The 15582-nt window shown below is 41.0% G+C and overlaps 2 protein-coding genes across 2 annotated transcripts; one reads left to right on the top strand and one right to left on the bottom strand.

Annotated features, from left to right (window-relative positions):
• The first annotated feature begins 5262 nt into the window (after positions 1-5262).
• Positions 5263-11951, top strand: irak1bp1 (interleukin-1 receptor-associated kinase 1 binding protein 1). Its single transcript, XM_036147636.1, has 5 exons — positions 5263-5280; positions 5372-5664; positions 11078-11159; positions 11237-11367; positions 11459-11951. The coding sequence occupies exons 2-5, from the start codon at positions 5390-5392 to the stop codon at positions 11718-11720; spliced, it is 750 nt and encodes a 249-aa protein (XP_036003529.1). The 5' UTR covers positions 5263-5280; positions 5372-5389; the 3' UTR covers positions 11721-11951.
• A 146-nt stretch (positions 11952-12097) lies between these two features.
• On the bottom strand, positions 12098-15074 carry si:dkey-261l7.2. The gene is made up of 8 exons (XM_021318598.2): positions 14947-15074; positions 14714-14864; positions 14430-14620; positions 14226-14315; positions 14009-14097; positions 13605-13765; positions 12354-12470; positions 12098-12277 (listed from the first exon to the last, which is right to left on the bottom strand). Exons 3-8 carry the CDS (start codon positions 14552-14554, stop codon positions 12167-12169), a joined length of 693 nt encoding a protein of 230 aa, XP_021174273.2. The 5' UTR covers positions 14555-14620; positions 14714-14864; positions 14947-15074; the 3' UTR covers positions 12098-12166.
• Positions 15075-15582: the final 508 nt, after the last annotated feature.

The following is a 15582-nucleotide window of genomic DNA, read 5'->3' as shown; positions in this document are numbered from 1 at the left end:
AACTCTTGTCCGAAATCTGACTTTCTGAAATTTGCATTTTTTTCCCGCTTTCTGGAAAGTCTGGAAAAATGCTCTCATTCTGTTAATTTACAGTCATGGAAATAAATGCGATGATGTGTTTTTACGACATTCTGTGATCTAGCTCAAGACGAGGTCATACGGCCCCCTTACTGATCCTACTCTGTATGTTTTTAGGCTCTAACCAATCCTCTGACTGTGGCTGGTCAGTTTGTAATCCCAACTGCGCAGATAAACACCATGATTGTGTTCTCAGTTTATAAATGTTACTCTCTGTCCATCTGTGGGCTTTTCCCCCATTGTAATAGGGTGGTAGACCATGCATGACAAACACATATTTGAATTCTAATTTTCCTAGTCTGATGATGAGGATTTTGAGCATATTAAAATAAAACAGACAGTAGCTTATAAACAAAATACCTCATGAAAATTTAAACGTAAAAGAAAATAAATATAATATTTTATAATGTGAATAGTAATGTACCAGCTGAAGAAAAGATTCCCCACATCATGATGTTGCTACTACCATGTCATTTAAATCCCATATTAAACAGGTTTAAAGGGTTTATTTTTTCACCTCCAGAATATTGGCACAATTAGAAATATTCTGTCCTGGAGTGATGCTGAAAAACTAGACCATGCATTTATTACTTCGAGGCTGGACTATTGTAATTCTTTACTATGAGGAAGTCCAAAAAAGGCAGTTCGAAGTCTTCAGCTGATCCAAAATGCTGCAGCAAGAGTTCTGATGAAAATCAACAAGAGGGATCATATTTCTCCAATTTTAGCTTCCCTTCATTCGCTTCCTGTTAAATCAAGAATAGAATTTAAAATTCTCCTTCTAACGTATAAAGCCCTTAATAATCAAGCTCCATCATATATCAGAGCTCTGATTACCATTTATGTTCCTAACAGAGCACTTCGCTCTCAGGCTGCAGGTCTGCTGGTGGTTCCTAGAGTCTCTAAAAGTAGAATGGGAGGCAGATCCTTTAGCTATCAGGCTCCTCTCCTGTGGAACCAACTCCCAGTTTTGGTCCGTGAGGCAGACACCCTGTCTACTTTTAAGACTAATCTTAAAACTTTCCTTTTTGACAAAGCTTATAGTTAGAGTGGCTTAAGTTACCCTGAGCTATCTCTATAGTTATGCTGCTATAGGCTTAGGCTACTGGAGGACATCAGGGCCTATTTTTCTCACTCTGCTGAGTTCTCCTACTGTTCTCCAAGTTGTATTGTTTGTTATTTCAACTTTTAACTTTTTGTTCTCTGTTTTTTTTTCTCTTCATAGCAGGTACACTTGGTCTGGCGTTCTGTTAGCTGTGACGCCATCCAGGGAAGGAAATCATCTGACATTACCATATAACATAGAAAGGATTCCTGGATCAATGTGTGCTTCTGTGTTTTTTGTGTCTCTGCTCTGTCTTCTGTAACCCCCAGTAGGTCGAGGCAGATGACCGTTCACAATGAGCCTGATTCTGCTGGAGGTTTTCCTTCCTGTTAAAGAGGAGTTTTTCTCTCCAATGTCACTTCATGCATGCTCAGTATGAGGGATTGCTGCAAAGCCATGAACAATGCAGATGACTGTCCACTGTGGCTCTACGCTCTTTCATGAGGAGTGAATGCTGCTTGTTAAGACTTGATGCAACCTGCTGGGTTTCCTTAGGTAGGAAACTTTTTGACCAATCTGTATGATTTGATTGAATTTGACTTTGTAAATTGTCTTGAGATGACATGTGTTGTGAATTGGCACTATGTAAATAAAAATATAATTGAATGTTTAACCACAGGGATGGTGTTTACATGATTATGTTATTTTTCACTAAGCATTTTGCAAGTAGGTAGTTTAATGTGGTCTAGAGTAGCTTCTTCCTCTTGTTTGCAAAGGGGGCTTTTTATGTGTTTCTTTCAGCAATTACTTTTTCTTCCCTTAACGCTAGATGTGCGCACAACTAATAGTTGTCCTGATTCCTTGAAATTAGAAATTGATCTCTGCAGCTCCTCCAAAGAAGCCATGGTCTTCTGGACTTACCTAAAGCTCCAATTAAAGCTCTCCTAATATTCTCAGAGGATAATTGTATTTATTACACAGAAGTGAACTCTAATTTTTAATAAAGCAATTACTTTTACAGGGATTTATTTAGGGGCATCAAACTAAAAAGGGATAAACCCAAATAAATTCCATCTTTTAGGATTCTCATGAGTAAATTATTTAAATAGCCAGGTACTCCTTTTTTTTTTACCTATTTCCAATTATGCACCACTTTCTCTAACAAATAACATCTCAATAAAAACAGTTAAGGTTTTTGTCTGTACTATGAAGAAATGTGAGAAAGCTGAAGGGGTGTTAATAATTTTGCAAATCACTGTTATCAAAGTTGCATACCCATACCTTCATGGATGCCGCACTGCATGTGCATGCATAAAGTGGAAATAGGGGACGGGAACTCCTACTTGCAGCACTTTAAAACGGAGTCATCGTTGAAAATATACTTCAGGTCATCACGTAGTCTGTTCCACAGCGTCCCTCCACAAAGAGAAGCAGAATGTTTCAGGTATTTTTAGTGTTGCCCGGACACCAGGGCATTCTAACTTTAATGTTTTTTATCATCACACCTGTCATCACAGGACGCACAAGGTTTCATCCTCTCAATTTACAACATAGTCATGGAAAAACACAAACCATTTAGTTGAATCATTAAAACCTCCATGTAATACGTTTTATGGAGGTGGAACTAACTAAACCCACAGTCACTTGGTACCTCCTGCTGACTGAGCAACGAACACCACCTGAAGCTCTTGAGCAGCCGAACGCTGCTCATTTTACAGACAAGCGCTCATGGGATGACTGCGGATTTAAATGCTTAGAGCCTCCTGTCAACGACTTCTATCTTGCTATCAGTGTTTGTCTTTAAAAAGAATAGAGACCCAAGGAGGAAATCCTGAAAAAGAAAAAAGCTGAACATTTACACAATAAAGCTAAAGACAGGCGACAGCTGCAAAAAACAACGAGCAAGCTGCAGGTTTCATCGCCTTCAGCTAAAAAAAAAAAAAAAAAAAAAAAAAAAAAAACTGCAGAGGGGTAGAAATGCAGTGTAAAATATTTGATATATGGGAATGCGTACAGATTTCCTTGCACAATATGAAAACCAAAATGCTATAAAACTGAGCAGGCCTTGACTGTGGTCTATGGAGAAACATGGAGGGGCTCCATCACAGCCAACTTGGAATGAATTAGACAGAATGAGAGACATATCAACAGATTTAGAGATTGTTAAAGTCAAAGCCGTTCTTTATATCTGACCGCAGTCTCAATCTATGGAGCCCCGCTCCTTTTATTTCCAAAAGATGAGAGGGACAAAACTTCCCTGATCCTGTTTACTGTGCTCTTTAGCATAAATCTTTACAGTCTGATTTTATGGTAGTGCTCATAATAAGTTTAACTTATAGTCATTGTGTTGACCTCTGAAAGCACCTTAACCCTGTGATGACTGTCGACTGAACAAATAATTTACCAGATTATTTTAAAAAAAAGAAAAAGCACAGTGAGTTATCTACCATTCTCCTTTAAGGTGTTTTGACACACTGGAGAGGGTGGAGGTTGACTTCTTAAGGCGGTTAGAGCTATTTCTAATTAAAAATATAAGAAGAATCCTCTCAAATTCAACAGAGTTAACAGCGTGAGTGTCCTTTTCTCCCTCCTGCGAAAACATCCCAACGTACTGTGCTTTATCCTTTTTGGCAGGAGCGTTGCATCAGATGTGGGGTTTCACAGAGCGTACCAGGGGACCGGCGAAACCAGAGACAATAACAACAAATACGGCCTTGTATTTTTAGGTTGTGATTATAATGCTCATTTCACAGTTTAATGCTCTAAGGAAACAAAATAAACTTTGCTGCACAGAGAAACCAGCGAGATCTGGATCAAATCTTCACTGCTTCCAAATGGCTCTGAAAAACAACAATAGAGCACATAGAAGACTTCTACAATCCCAGTTTGTTTGACATCCATTACTCTTCGCCATTTAACACACACACACATACATATATATATATATATATATATATATATATATATATATATATAGATATATATATATAGATATATATATACATTATATATATATATATATATATATATATATATATATATATATATATATATATATATATATATATATATACACACACACACACACACACACTAGAATCAGGCTACTTTGTGTATTATTACATTGGTTGACTTCAAACCAAGCTTGAACTTGCTACTCATGCAGACACCCATTTGTTTTGGAAAAATATGATTATTTCTGTTGTCTTTAAGTATATAAAATATTTATGTCTCAATTTTCACGAGGACTGTTAAAAAAATACCAAGAAACTTCAGGAGTTTAAACATTTTGACAATCTTGAATGTAATATGGACTCTTTTTGTGTGTGCTGTTAGAATTTGCTGCCATCTACCGACAAATTGGAGGTACTGACAAATCAGTGCGAGACGTGCAAATACGTACTGCCATGAGAAAAACACTGGGCGAGCTAATAAGGCTGTTTTATGTTACATTTTCTGTATGATTTCATTACGGTGCCTTCAAAAGTACTTATACAGCTTGGCAGTCTGGCTTGGTCCTTGTTGGTGTTTAAAGTCCATCCATTTTTTAACCAAAGATTGCACTTAGCCAATTATGTTCGATGGAAAAGATCTTCCTACTTCTCTTTGCTCCTGCTTTACCTGCCTAGTGTTGATCAGCTGTCCGATTGTGTGTGTGTATATATATATATATATATATATATATATATATATATATATATATATATATATATATATATATATATAAAATGCATCATGACAGCTGTTCAAAAGCTGTTCAAAAGTTAAAAAGTAGCTAAAAAAGTAATTCTACAACCTGCAGTGTGAGGAATACATGTTTCAGTCTATGAGCTGTTGGAAAGATCTGCAGATATGCTCCTTGCACACGCTGTGGTTGTTTAGCTCTGCAAGAACTAGTGCACAATTTAATTTAGGGATGCAATCAATGTTAATATTAAATTGTCTAAAGATACTCAGAAATATATGCCATGGTGCATTTGGAAGGCAAAACGTACGTCAAATTTCCCCATAATTAATGGTCAATAAACAGCAGAGACACACGAGGGGAAAAAAAATAACGCGATGGTGTCACGCTTAGCACTGCTTGTGTACCGCGCCTCCTCTTCGCACTACAACTCCCATGAAGCAATTCGCCCGTCGCCATAGTAGCGGGGAAGTTCATTTGAGTGAAAAAAAAAAAAAAAAAAAAAAAAAAAAAAAAAAAAAAAAAAAAAAAAAAAAAAAAAAAAAAAAAAAAAAAAAAAAAAGTTCATTTGAGTGTCCATTATGAACACGACGAACAGCGCGGTTCGCCTCTTCGCCGCGTTGCCCTCAGCGGAACCCGGCGGTAGAGACAAGCAGCAGGGCCTGGAGGGAACAGCGCTCCCGAGAGAACGCCTCGGTACGCCGGCGAGGGAAGTTCAGGTCACCGGGGCGGCGGAGGTTTCCTGCCGGGCCGACCGAGCGTCAGTGCGGATCAGCGTGACCAGCACCAAGGGGTCGGTGAACGATGTGACCAACAGCATTTCACGGCGACTGGAATACATTTTACAGACTATAAGGTAACAAAAAAAAAAAAAAAAAAAAAAACACCGAACCAGCATGAGTTTAAATGGTGAAAAGTGACACTTTGGTAGCGGTAATGTTGCTATGGCCAACCAACATGCAAGTCTTTGCAAAAATTATTCATATCCCTTCAACTTTTCCACACTGGGTCCCTGTTGCCACGTAGTTCAGCTGCGTTATTGTGCTCTTATAAAACCGAGTAAGGAAAGAGGCAAAGGCTTTTCAGCGTCATTTTGAAGGCTTTCGGCGTTCAGCCTGCTGAAGAAACGCAGCCCCACAGCATGATTCAGCCAACATCATGCTTCCCTGTAGGGATGGCGTGTTCAGTGTTAGGCTATATGTGGTACAGGCCTAAAGTTTGGAAGAAGCGTCCCGTTTCCTTTTTCTTCTTTAAACAGTAGGTTCTGTGACTTCTGGGATGGATTTACTTGCTGACCAGACTGTTTTCACCTTTCAGCAAACAGGTTCATCTCAATGATTTAGATTATAAAAAAAAAAAAAAAAAAATTACTTCACTAACTCCATCCACCAAGTGAAATATATCGTATAGATTATTTACACACAGACTGGGGTTTTAAAGGCTTTTATTTCTGTCAATTCTGGCTATTTCCTACTAACCGCTAATGAAAAATACATTTCTTTTCTTGGCCTTATATAATATTGTGTTCTAAGAAAAAAAAGTACATTTTCAACATTTAGTTAGTGAAAAGTATGTTTAATGGAATTTTTTTTTTTTTAAATGTACTTTTGATCTGACAAAGGAGTAAAGTATTGGCAAGAAAAACAAGATATACATAAAGACTGATATGCCACACTATATGATCATCTTGATTGGTATACCAGTTAAAGACTTTATACATTCATGAAACATGTCATCTCAAGGCACTTTACAAAGTCAAATTCAATCATATTATACAGATTGGTCAAAAATGTCCTATATAAGGAAACCAGTTGAATGCTTCAAAGTCCCGATAAGCAGCATTCACTCCTGGGGAACCGTAGAGCCACAGGGAGAGTCATCTGCATTGTCCATGGCTTTGCAGCAATCCCTCATACTGAGCAAGCATGAAGCGACAGTGGGAAGAAAAACTCCCCATTAACGGGAAGAAAAACCTCCGGCAGAACCGGGCTCAGTATGAACGGTCATCTGCCTCGACCGACTGGGGTTACAGAAGACAGAGCAGAGACACAACAAGAGAGACAAAAAGCACAGAAGCACACATTGATCTAGTAATCTGTTCTACATTAGATGGTAGTAGCGGGTGAGCCGTCTTCCCTGGATGATGTCTCAGATAACAGAACGCCAGACCAGGAGTACCTACTATGAAGAAAAAAATGAGCAAAAAGTTAAAAGCTGAAATGACGACAGTCATTTCAATGTAATGCAATGCAAAACTGGAGAACAGTAAAAATCAGTAGAGTGAGAAAATAGACTCGGATGTCCTCCAGTAGCCTAAGCCTATAGCAGCATAACTATAGAGATAGCTCAGAGTAACATAAGCCACTCTAGTTATAACCTTTGCTAAAAAGGAAAGTTTTAAGATTAGTCTTAAAAGTAGACAGGGTGTCTGCCTCACAGACCAAAACTGGGAGTTGGTTCCACAGGAGAGGAGCCTGATAGCTAAAGGGTCTGCCTCCCATTCTACTTTTAGAGACTATAGGAACCACCAGCAGACCTGCAGTCTGAGAGCGAAGTGCTCTGTTAGGAACATACGGGGTAATCAGAGCTCTGATATATGATGGAGCTTGATTATTAAGGGCTTTATACGTGAGAAGAAGAATTTTAAATTCTATTCTTGATTTAACAGGAAACCAATGAAGGGAAGCTAAAATTGGAGAAATATGATCCCTCTTGTTGATTTTCATAATAATTTCAATGCTTTTAAACTTATTACATGTGGTGGACAAGCACAAAATAGTCTTAAATTAGTGAAATGAAAAATGTTTATATATATTAAAAAAAAAAAACACTGTTCATTGTTATTGTTTTCATTTGGGTTTTTCCCGCATGCGTGTTTCACTGGTGGGCAAAAGGCGAACACAATGGCGGATACAAACAAAGAAACTGACGAGTTCTCCACATATTTTTCTTCTTTAGATAACGTATCACAAGATCGTTATAAGAGTAAGTTGATGGTTGATGGTATCAGATTGCCAGATCCATACAGCAAAAGCCTGAAGGGATGGAGCGAGTCTGTGAAATGCTGGCCAAGTGTTCCGTACGGCAACATATACAGCTGCCTTATCAACACGGCAGGCGATGAAAGCCCTGAAATCACTTGACGGCTACAATTATTTCATACATGTTCAGACATGTTTGTGTAACATACGAATGCGGAGTCGGACACAGGCAGGGCCTCAGCAGAGAGGAAGACCCGCCATCAGTAGGTTAAAAAAAAAACATTGTTCGCAAAGGATTGTTTTGGTGTTTTTGTTTTATTAATCCTTTTCACAGACTCATGCCGGAGGGTTTGCATACATTGTACATGTACTACTACTACTACTATATACTAATCTCCACTAGTTTACTTCTTGACTTAAGTATATATCCTAATTTTTTATTTATATAATTATTTAAGTAGAACAATGACCAGTGCAAAATTAAGTTGTATTTACCGGAGATGAAGTGTAGACTGCAAATTCTGTCGTAGTATGATGACTCCCTCAGTCCATTGGGATTGTCTGCCTACATCCTTTTCATTGAAATTATCCATTTCTTTCTTCTTTCTTCGTCGTACGTACATCCGGGAATTTGGAATGCCTCTGTGTGCAACCGGGAGCACAACAAGTCGTAGGCATTGTTTAGATTCCAAAAATAAACTAACAGCACGCTCTAAATCACCTGTTTTGTCACGGTGACCCAGATGTAGCGCGGATGTAGCTTGTGACCGTCATGCGTGAACTGGTCTAAATATATATACAGAATTTTTAAAAAAACAAAAAAGACTTGGCATGAGCTATGTATCCACCCCCTTTGCTATGAAGCCCCTAAAAGGTTCTGGTGCAACGACTTACCTTCAAAAGTCACTGGAGTATCTGTCCATAGGGCCACAATAAGCCATACACTCTGTAGAGCTGGGCTTTTTGGAAGAGTGGCCGGGGATAAAAGAAACAATTACCGTATTTTTCGGACTATAAGTCGCTTTGGAATATATGTCGCATTTTATTCAGAAATGTATCTCACACAATTCAAGACTAAAAATGGACAATCTGGTAAGCAAACTTATTCAATTACACGGCTTCATCCATACGGCTGAATTATAGGGAACATACCTGGGAGGTTGAATGGAGTAAATTAGCATAACAAGCCACCAACTACAACCCGGATAGTTCTCGTCAGCGTATTTCAGCGTAAACGTCAAAATTACGCCTAAATTAGACTCTGAGCGTAGCGGTGCTATGTGCTAACATGACATGGATGTTTGAGAGCAACATAAACCTCATGTGCAACAGCAAAGTTGTAAACCATCTGAACAACAACGCTGTAAGCTAGCACTAGCTGTTATTAGCTTCACAGACAGCTCAGTAACAGGCGTCTGTCTTGGTCTGGACCAAGCTGCACCACGCAACGCTCTGCTGCATATATACTCAAACAGCTAAACAACATACAAACGTGTTCTGTCTTTGTTGTCTATAAGTTAATGTTTAAGTTCATTTTTAAGTGGTACAGGAGCACGCTAGTATAGCAAGCCCTCTTGTGGCTGTAGATGGCAATGTTTACTCCTTGGTTCATAATAGTCAATATGAATTACCATTTAAAATGGATATACAAGTTGCAGGATCAGCCAAACTATGAGAAAAAAGTGTGACTTAGTCAGGAATACTATATATATATATATATATATATATATATATATATATATATATATATATATATATATATATATATATATATTAGGGCTGGGCAAGTTAACGCGTTAATTTCGCGTTAACTCATTAGACTATTAACGGCGATATTTTCTTTAACGCGCGTTAACGCATGTTGGTCACATGCTTTTATTTTGTGAAGGTCTGTTGCTGCGGTGTAGGGGTTTGAATCAGAACAGTAGGTGGCGATAATGCGCCAATAACCTCGCTGTCAGTCCAGCCTCAGATTCAAAGAGGAAGAAAGGTGCTGGCCGGAAAAAAACACAGCTGACATGCGGAAGGCGGTGTTTCCCGCAGGTACCGCGAGCGAGCTTAGGCGAGGCGAGGCGGAGCGGGGGGTCTGCATCGACGCCGTCGGTGAAGTCGCTTCTCGTTTCAAAGTATCCATGTATTTTTGCCTGTTTTTCCCTGACATTCACTATATGCGCGCGAGAAAGCAACAACAAAAAAACGCGTGTCAACGTCAAATAAACGCAAGCATATCGAGTTAGCAAGCATTTCAGTTTGAAGTTCTTCCAGCATGGAATATGACAGAAACAAGTTAGTTGGAACCACTGCCAAGTTAAACTTTGGTATTGAACATAAAATGGTAATGCTGCTCCCTGCTGTTACCTCAGAAATTGCCTGTTTTTGGTAGATTTTTTCCCCATAAAGAGAATTCCCTGTCAGTGGCAATAAGCTTTAATTTATTATTATTGCTATTTTTTGTTTTACATGTTTAAGTTGAGCTTTACACTAAATATGTGTTACTGATAAGTGCTACAAATGTTACAACACTTTTGTTCATATGGCAGCAGAACATTAAAATAAAAGTGATCTTTACACTACTTTTGAATTCATTCTTGGAGTTTGTAAATACAATGCGATTAAATATTTTAATCGTTGCCCAGCCCTAATATATATATATATATATATATATATATATATATATATATAGATATATATATATATATATATATATATATATATATATATATATATATATATATATATATATATATATATATATATATATATATATATAATACTTTACATTGTTTTAACTTGTATTAAAAAAACAAAACAATTCTGAAGGTCTTATTTTTCCCTGGTGGTGCGCCACAATCAGCTACATGTCGCGGAAACATTTCTGCAACACCAGTTGTCATCACAAAGAGCAGCAGCTAGAGATGAGCAACATGGAGTAAGTTGACCGGAGCGAGACGAGTCGGCTATTTGGAAACATCTCAAACTTGATATGCCGACAAGTCCGACTGCAACTTAAAAATTGCGAGGGGTGGCGACACAGTTGGTAAAGTCAACACCGCAAACATGGCAATACAATATACGGTTATTCATTCGACGGTAGTATCGGCTCGTTATCGGCCGATACTCTCAGCCCACGTAGCTCTACAGTAAATCTTATACATTTGTTTCTTCTGATCAAAAACCATTGATTTCAAGTGACAAATGTGCTAACATTTGAGTTGTAAGGTTTTGCTTACCCAGAGTTTATTTTCACTACGTTCAGTCCTCATTTGTGCTTTCCTACTTTCTCCTTAGACAGCACGGCGTTGGGGACGAACACACGTCAGTGAGGCGGTTTCTTCACAGAGACGTCGACGCCTTCAGCATGGAGGCGGAGGTGAGCGGTCCGGACAGCTCGTTGGCATTTTGCAGGGCGCGCGGCATGGTGACGGTGTCGCATAAATATCCCCGCAGGTCGTGGTGACTTTCTCAGAGTTCGAGAAGATGGAGCAGATGTGCAGCTTCCTGCTGGACAAGCTGGACAAGAGCGTCCATGTGGGGGCGCCCCAGTTCTTCCACAGCGACACACGCCTGCATCAGCTGAGGTGCAGGAAAGCCCAGTGTTTACACAGATGGCATCAAAATCAAACGCAGGTTTTATAACCAGCGTGTTTGTGTGGGGTATATCTTTTTTAGGCTGCAGGCGTGTTTATCAGCAGTGGAAAATGCACAGCAGAAGGCCAGCAAGATCAGTCAGCTGCTGGGGGAGAGTCTGGGATCTCCCCTGCTGGTCAGAGAGGAGGAGACCAAGGAGTGGAGGAACGAGGAGGAGGCTGCAGGCAGAGAACACGGCTCATTGCCCCGTCTTCCCTTCATTCCCCACGTGCCTACAGCCAGCGCCTCCTCACAGGTGTCCATTACCTTCAGCTTCAGAGACAAAAGCAAGAAGAGGCTCTAAACGCACCAGAAACACACAGTCGCAGAGTCTAAAAAACATTTTATTGCACAGTTTTCACACTTAAACAGAAGTGCAAATTTCCTTGCGTCAGAAATGCATTCCTAAAAAAGGTGATTTCAAGCCTTTAATGGAGATTTTAACAGAGACTGTAAAGGTGCGGTGGCCTTCATTAAAAATCATCTGCACAATGTAAGATGGCAAACTTTCAAAAATAAAGATGCCTTTATTGCATTTGTTTCTTCAATTCCAGCAGTAGCCTCAATATTCCCAAGAGACGATTTCACATTTGAGTCCCAGCGAGGAGAGGTGGAGCGTGCGCCCCCTGATTTGCACGCGCCTTGGCGTTTAAGTCCCATACCCGCTTTAAAGATCACCCCCCCCCCCCACCCAACCTGCAGACTGAGAGCAGGCTGCGCAGCACAGTCGTGAAGAGAACTTCGTCTCAGTCAGCCGTCCTCATCCTCGTCCTCTGGGAAGAGCTCGCGGAGCCAGTCCTGCATGACGAACCGAGTCCCGTCAAAATGTGTGAAGTAGTTCTCCAGGGTGGGAATGTCCGGCTACAAACACGCACACATGAGCTCAACATGCCAGGGGTCAGTCGGTGGGTGGGTGGGTAAAACAGGGCGCACTTACCCTCATTCCCGTGATGCGCTCCAGCTGAGTTTGAGGCAGGTAGGCCACCATCAGAGAGGAGGCCCCGGGCCCGCTGAACAGCACCTTGTAATGCGGAGTCTTCTCCGCCTTTATGTCCTGTGCTCACACAAACAATGAGGGATTTCACTGTTAGTGAGCTGAAGGATTGCCCCCCCCACCCCAAAAAATTATATCGACATTTTTCTGTGAGTCACAGTTAAGAGATGTGCAAACAGTAAAGCTGGGTTTCTATGCAGTCTGAACGAGCACTCCATGTAGGTCTGGTTCTAAACAGGACCAGCATGTGGAAGTATGGTAGAGGAACCGTGATGCTTTGGGCCGTATTGTTGTTCAGAGACAATGGGGACTAGGGCTGGGCGATAAATCGATTAATTCAAATTTACAATTCTTTAAGACTTCATTTTTGGAAAATCTGGATTTTATTTTGCCAATACACTCATTGGGTTTCCATGAAGAGAACAGCATGTGATGCTGAATATATGTTTAGGCAAATGTATTGTCAAAATATTAAGTAGAAACTTTTTTTTTTAAACCACAATATGAGGTACCTCATTTACCTAAATTTTTTTTTTTAACTTAGTTTGAAGTTCACAAGTGCAGTGAAGCCTGTTCTTAGCTCAATGTGTAATACCACTAGCAGCAAATGTTTTGTTATATTTTCATTGTTTATAATGGCACGGCTGCCATCTTGTTTTACAAGCATGTTTCACAGCTTGTTCTTAGTTGCACTTTGAATTCTGGTCAACTCCCTGATGAAATGCTTAACATAAAAAGCAATGTTTTAAAATAATTTCTTTAATTTCTTTTAATGAAACAAAAAGGAGGAAAAAAAAAATCGATTAATCGGATTTGGAATGATAAAATCGGAGATTTATTTTTTTAATCCATATTGCCCAGCCCTAATGGGGACCTTGTGAGCGCGCATGGCATCATGAACTCTTTAAATCTCCAGGAAGTCTTAGTTAAAAATCTGTTTATCTCCTTCATAAAACTGAAAATGTTTCCCGTCGGGTCACCATAACAATCAAAATCGTGCGTTCAAGATACGGTTTGTTTTCACTGAATAAAAAAACATCCAACTTAATGAAGATTTTATTCTAAAGTTTGAGATAATGCCGCTGCAAGTTACTTAAGGCATTTTTTAACATGTTAATCAGGCGCGCCCTGGCCAGCGCTGTGGCTTAGTTGTTAAAGCCGAACGAGCAGGTATAGCGAGTTCAGGTTACCAACCTCAGAGTCAGAATACATTCTGTCCACCCACTCTGGAGGAGCTCGCAGCTCTGGGTCCCAGCTCACCACCACCCCGATCCTGTGGCCCTTCCTCTCCATCACCACCTCCCCGACCCGCAGGAACACAAACGGGGGGCGAGGGCTGCGCACTGCCTTGGAGGCTGCAGGGACAAAAAGTTTGCATGTTTTTTTTAAAAGGAAACAGGAACAAAATATTTGTTTATTGTTGATATTACGAGATACAGTCGAGAGACTGTCCAGATATGGACATTCCTGACCGAGTGAAAGCTGAAGTCTCAGTGCAGACCACAGTGCTGTATTGGGAGGTTTTACTTTATTTTAGTTGAACCTATTAGTGGCTGCAAAAAAACTCAAGAGGCAGATACTTGTGGGGAATCACAAACCTCCAAAGAATCCCTGGTCGTTATCAAAAATCATGGTCTCTATTGGTGGAGACACCTGCTCCTCTTGTTGGCCCAGCCCAACCAGAGACCTGCGGGAAGTCAGTGTTAGTGGACATGAAGCTGAGCTGGGAGTTCTGCTGACATACTTCCATTTTTCCACGTGGAAAGAATGCAAGTCGTTTCAGAAACGACGAAAGTTTTCAAACTTTTTACTCACTTAAGTCTGGAGAGCTGCCGGTGTGCCCAGTCGCTCCATTCCGTAGCGTTAAGGTACGACGTCCTCCACTGTTTCCATACGCGCAGCAACCTGGAGCGCATTGAGAACAGGTCAGCTCATCAGCGCAACAACGCCGCCGGGTCACTTTTTTTTTTTTTTTTTTTTTTTTTTTAAAGGGGGGGGATGTAAGAGAGCGGCGCCTACCGCGTGGTCGCGTGGTAGCGCTGCGCCGCCGTGGAGCCGCTCCACTGGGAGATGAAGTACTGCGCGGGCACGGCGGAGAGCAGCAGCGCGAGCTGCAGCGCGGCGGCCGCGCGGAGCTGAGGCATGGCTGCGCAGCTGGCGCGGCGCCTCGGGGCAGGTGCGTGCGGAACTAGCGCGGTCCAAACAGAAAGCTGCTCGTTCAGTTTAGAAAAGGGGGGGGAAAAAAGGGGCAAATGAGCTTTAACACAGTGACTTGTTGTTAATGTAACAGCAGTAACTCTTACCTGTTTCTGAGCTCCAAACTGCTCCCTCCGGCTATCTGCTCAGCATTGTGCGGCGCAGAGCTGCTGGTGGCGCCTGGGAAAGCCGAGCACAGCCACAAGGTTTCACTTCTGTTTTATTTACATAAAGGGCCCCACGTGCCGCCGCCGCCACCTGCAAATTTACAGCGTTTCCAGCAACTTTCCAAAACAGGTGTTCTGCCCAATCACAGCAGCCCACGGAGGAGCGGACGGACCTTTAGCGACCCGCCACGTCAGGAAGAGCCGAGGTCCGGGTGCGTGAAGTGGCGGCTGCGCCTCAGCGACGCGAGGGGGCAGAGTTGTTCACCCGCTGCTCCAAAAGCTGCTTTATATAGGCGGCTCTCCATCAATCAGAAAACCATCGAAATGTTCTGATCCAGTTCTAATAGATTATATACATTTATTACACACACAGTGATGTGTTTCAAACATTTATTTCTCGTTTTTTTGTGACAAGAATTTGAATTATGTCACGGCCTCCAAAATCAAGCCTCCACAAAGAGGGTTAGTAACAACCAGTGGCTACAGAAGCTTACTGAAGAAGCTGGCTATTCGCAGAGGGCAGGTGTATTAATGGAAAGTTGAGTGGAAGGAAAAAGTCTGGTTGAAAACATTGAAATGATTGCAAAACAAAGGTAATCCAAGGGTTTGGGGGCAATATTCCCAACCCATGGACAGTAAGCCTACAGGCTTTTGCCGGACCAGAGACAACGTGCAAAGTATTATTCTTGGGCTAAGATGGGAAAATGGACTCTGCTGTTGCTCAGTGGTCCAAACTCTATTCAGATGAAAGGACATATTGCATTTTATTTTGAAATCAGGTCCCAGACTCTGGAGTACCTTTCTGCTGA

The sequence above is a fragment of the Fundulus heteroclitus genome, chromosome 15 (genome assembly GCF_011125445.2).
Source record: "Fundulus heteroclitus isolate FHET01 chromosome 15, MU-UCD_Fhet_4.1, whole genome shotgun sequence".
Classification (NCBI taxonomy): domain Eukaryota; kingdom Metazoa; phylum Chordata; class Actinopteri; order Cyprinodontiformes; family Fundulidae; genus Fundulus; species Fundulus heteroclitus.
The sequence above is the reverse complement of the archived record's forward strand: the minus strand, read 5'-3'. Positions and strand labels throughout refer to the sequence as shown.

Bases quoted from the DNA above. Each gene is read 5' to 3' on its own strand.
- irak1bp1 (XM_036147636.1), top strand. From the start codon at position 5,390: ATGAACACGACGAACAGCGCGGTTCGCCTCTTCGCCGCGTTGCCCTCA. The intron at 11,160-11,236 runs GTGAGCGGTCCG...ATATCCCCGCAG, and splicing joins CCTTCAGCATGGAGGCGGAG to GTCGTGGTGACTTTCTCAGA. The intron at 11,368-11,458 runs GTGCAGGAAAGC...TATCTTTTTTAG, and splicing joins ACACGCCTGCATCAGCTGAG to GCTGCAGGCGTGTTTATCAG.
- si:dkey-261l7.2 (XM_021318598.2), bottom strand. From the start codon at position 14,554: ATGCCTCAGCTCCGCGCGGCCGCCGCGCTGCAGCTCGCGCTGCTGCTC. The intron at 14,316-14,429 runs GTAGGCGCCGCT...AATGCGCTCCAG, and splicing joins CGCTACCACGCGACCACGCG to GTTGCTGCGCGTATGGAAAC. The intron at 13,766-14,008 runs GTTTGTGATTCC...TTGTCCCTGCAG, and splicing joins CGACCAGGGATTCTTTGGAG to CCTCCAAGGCAGTGCGCAGC.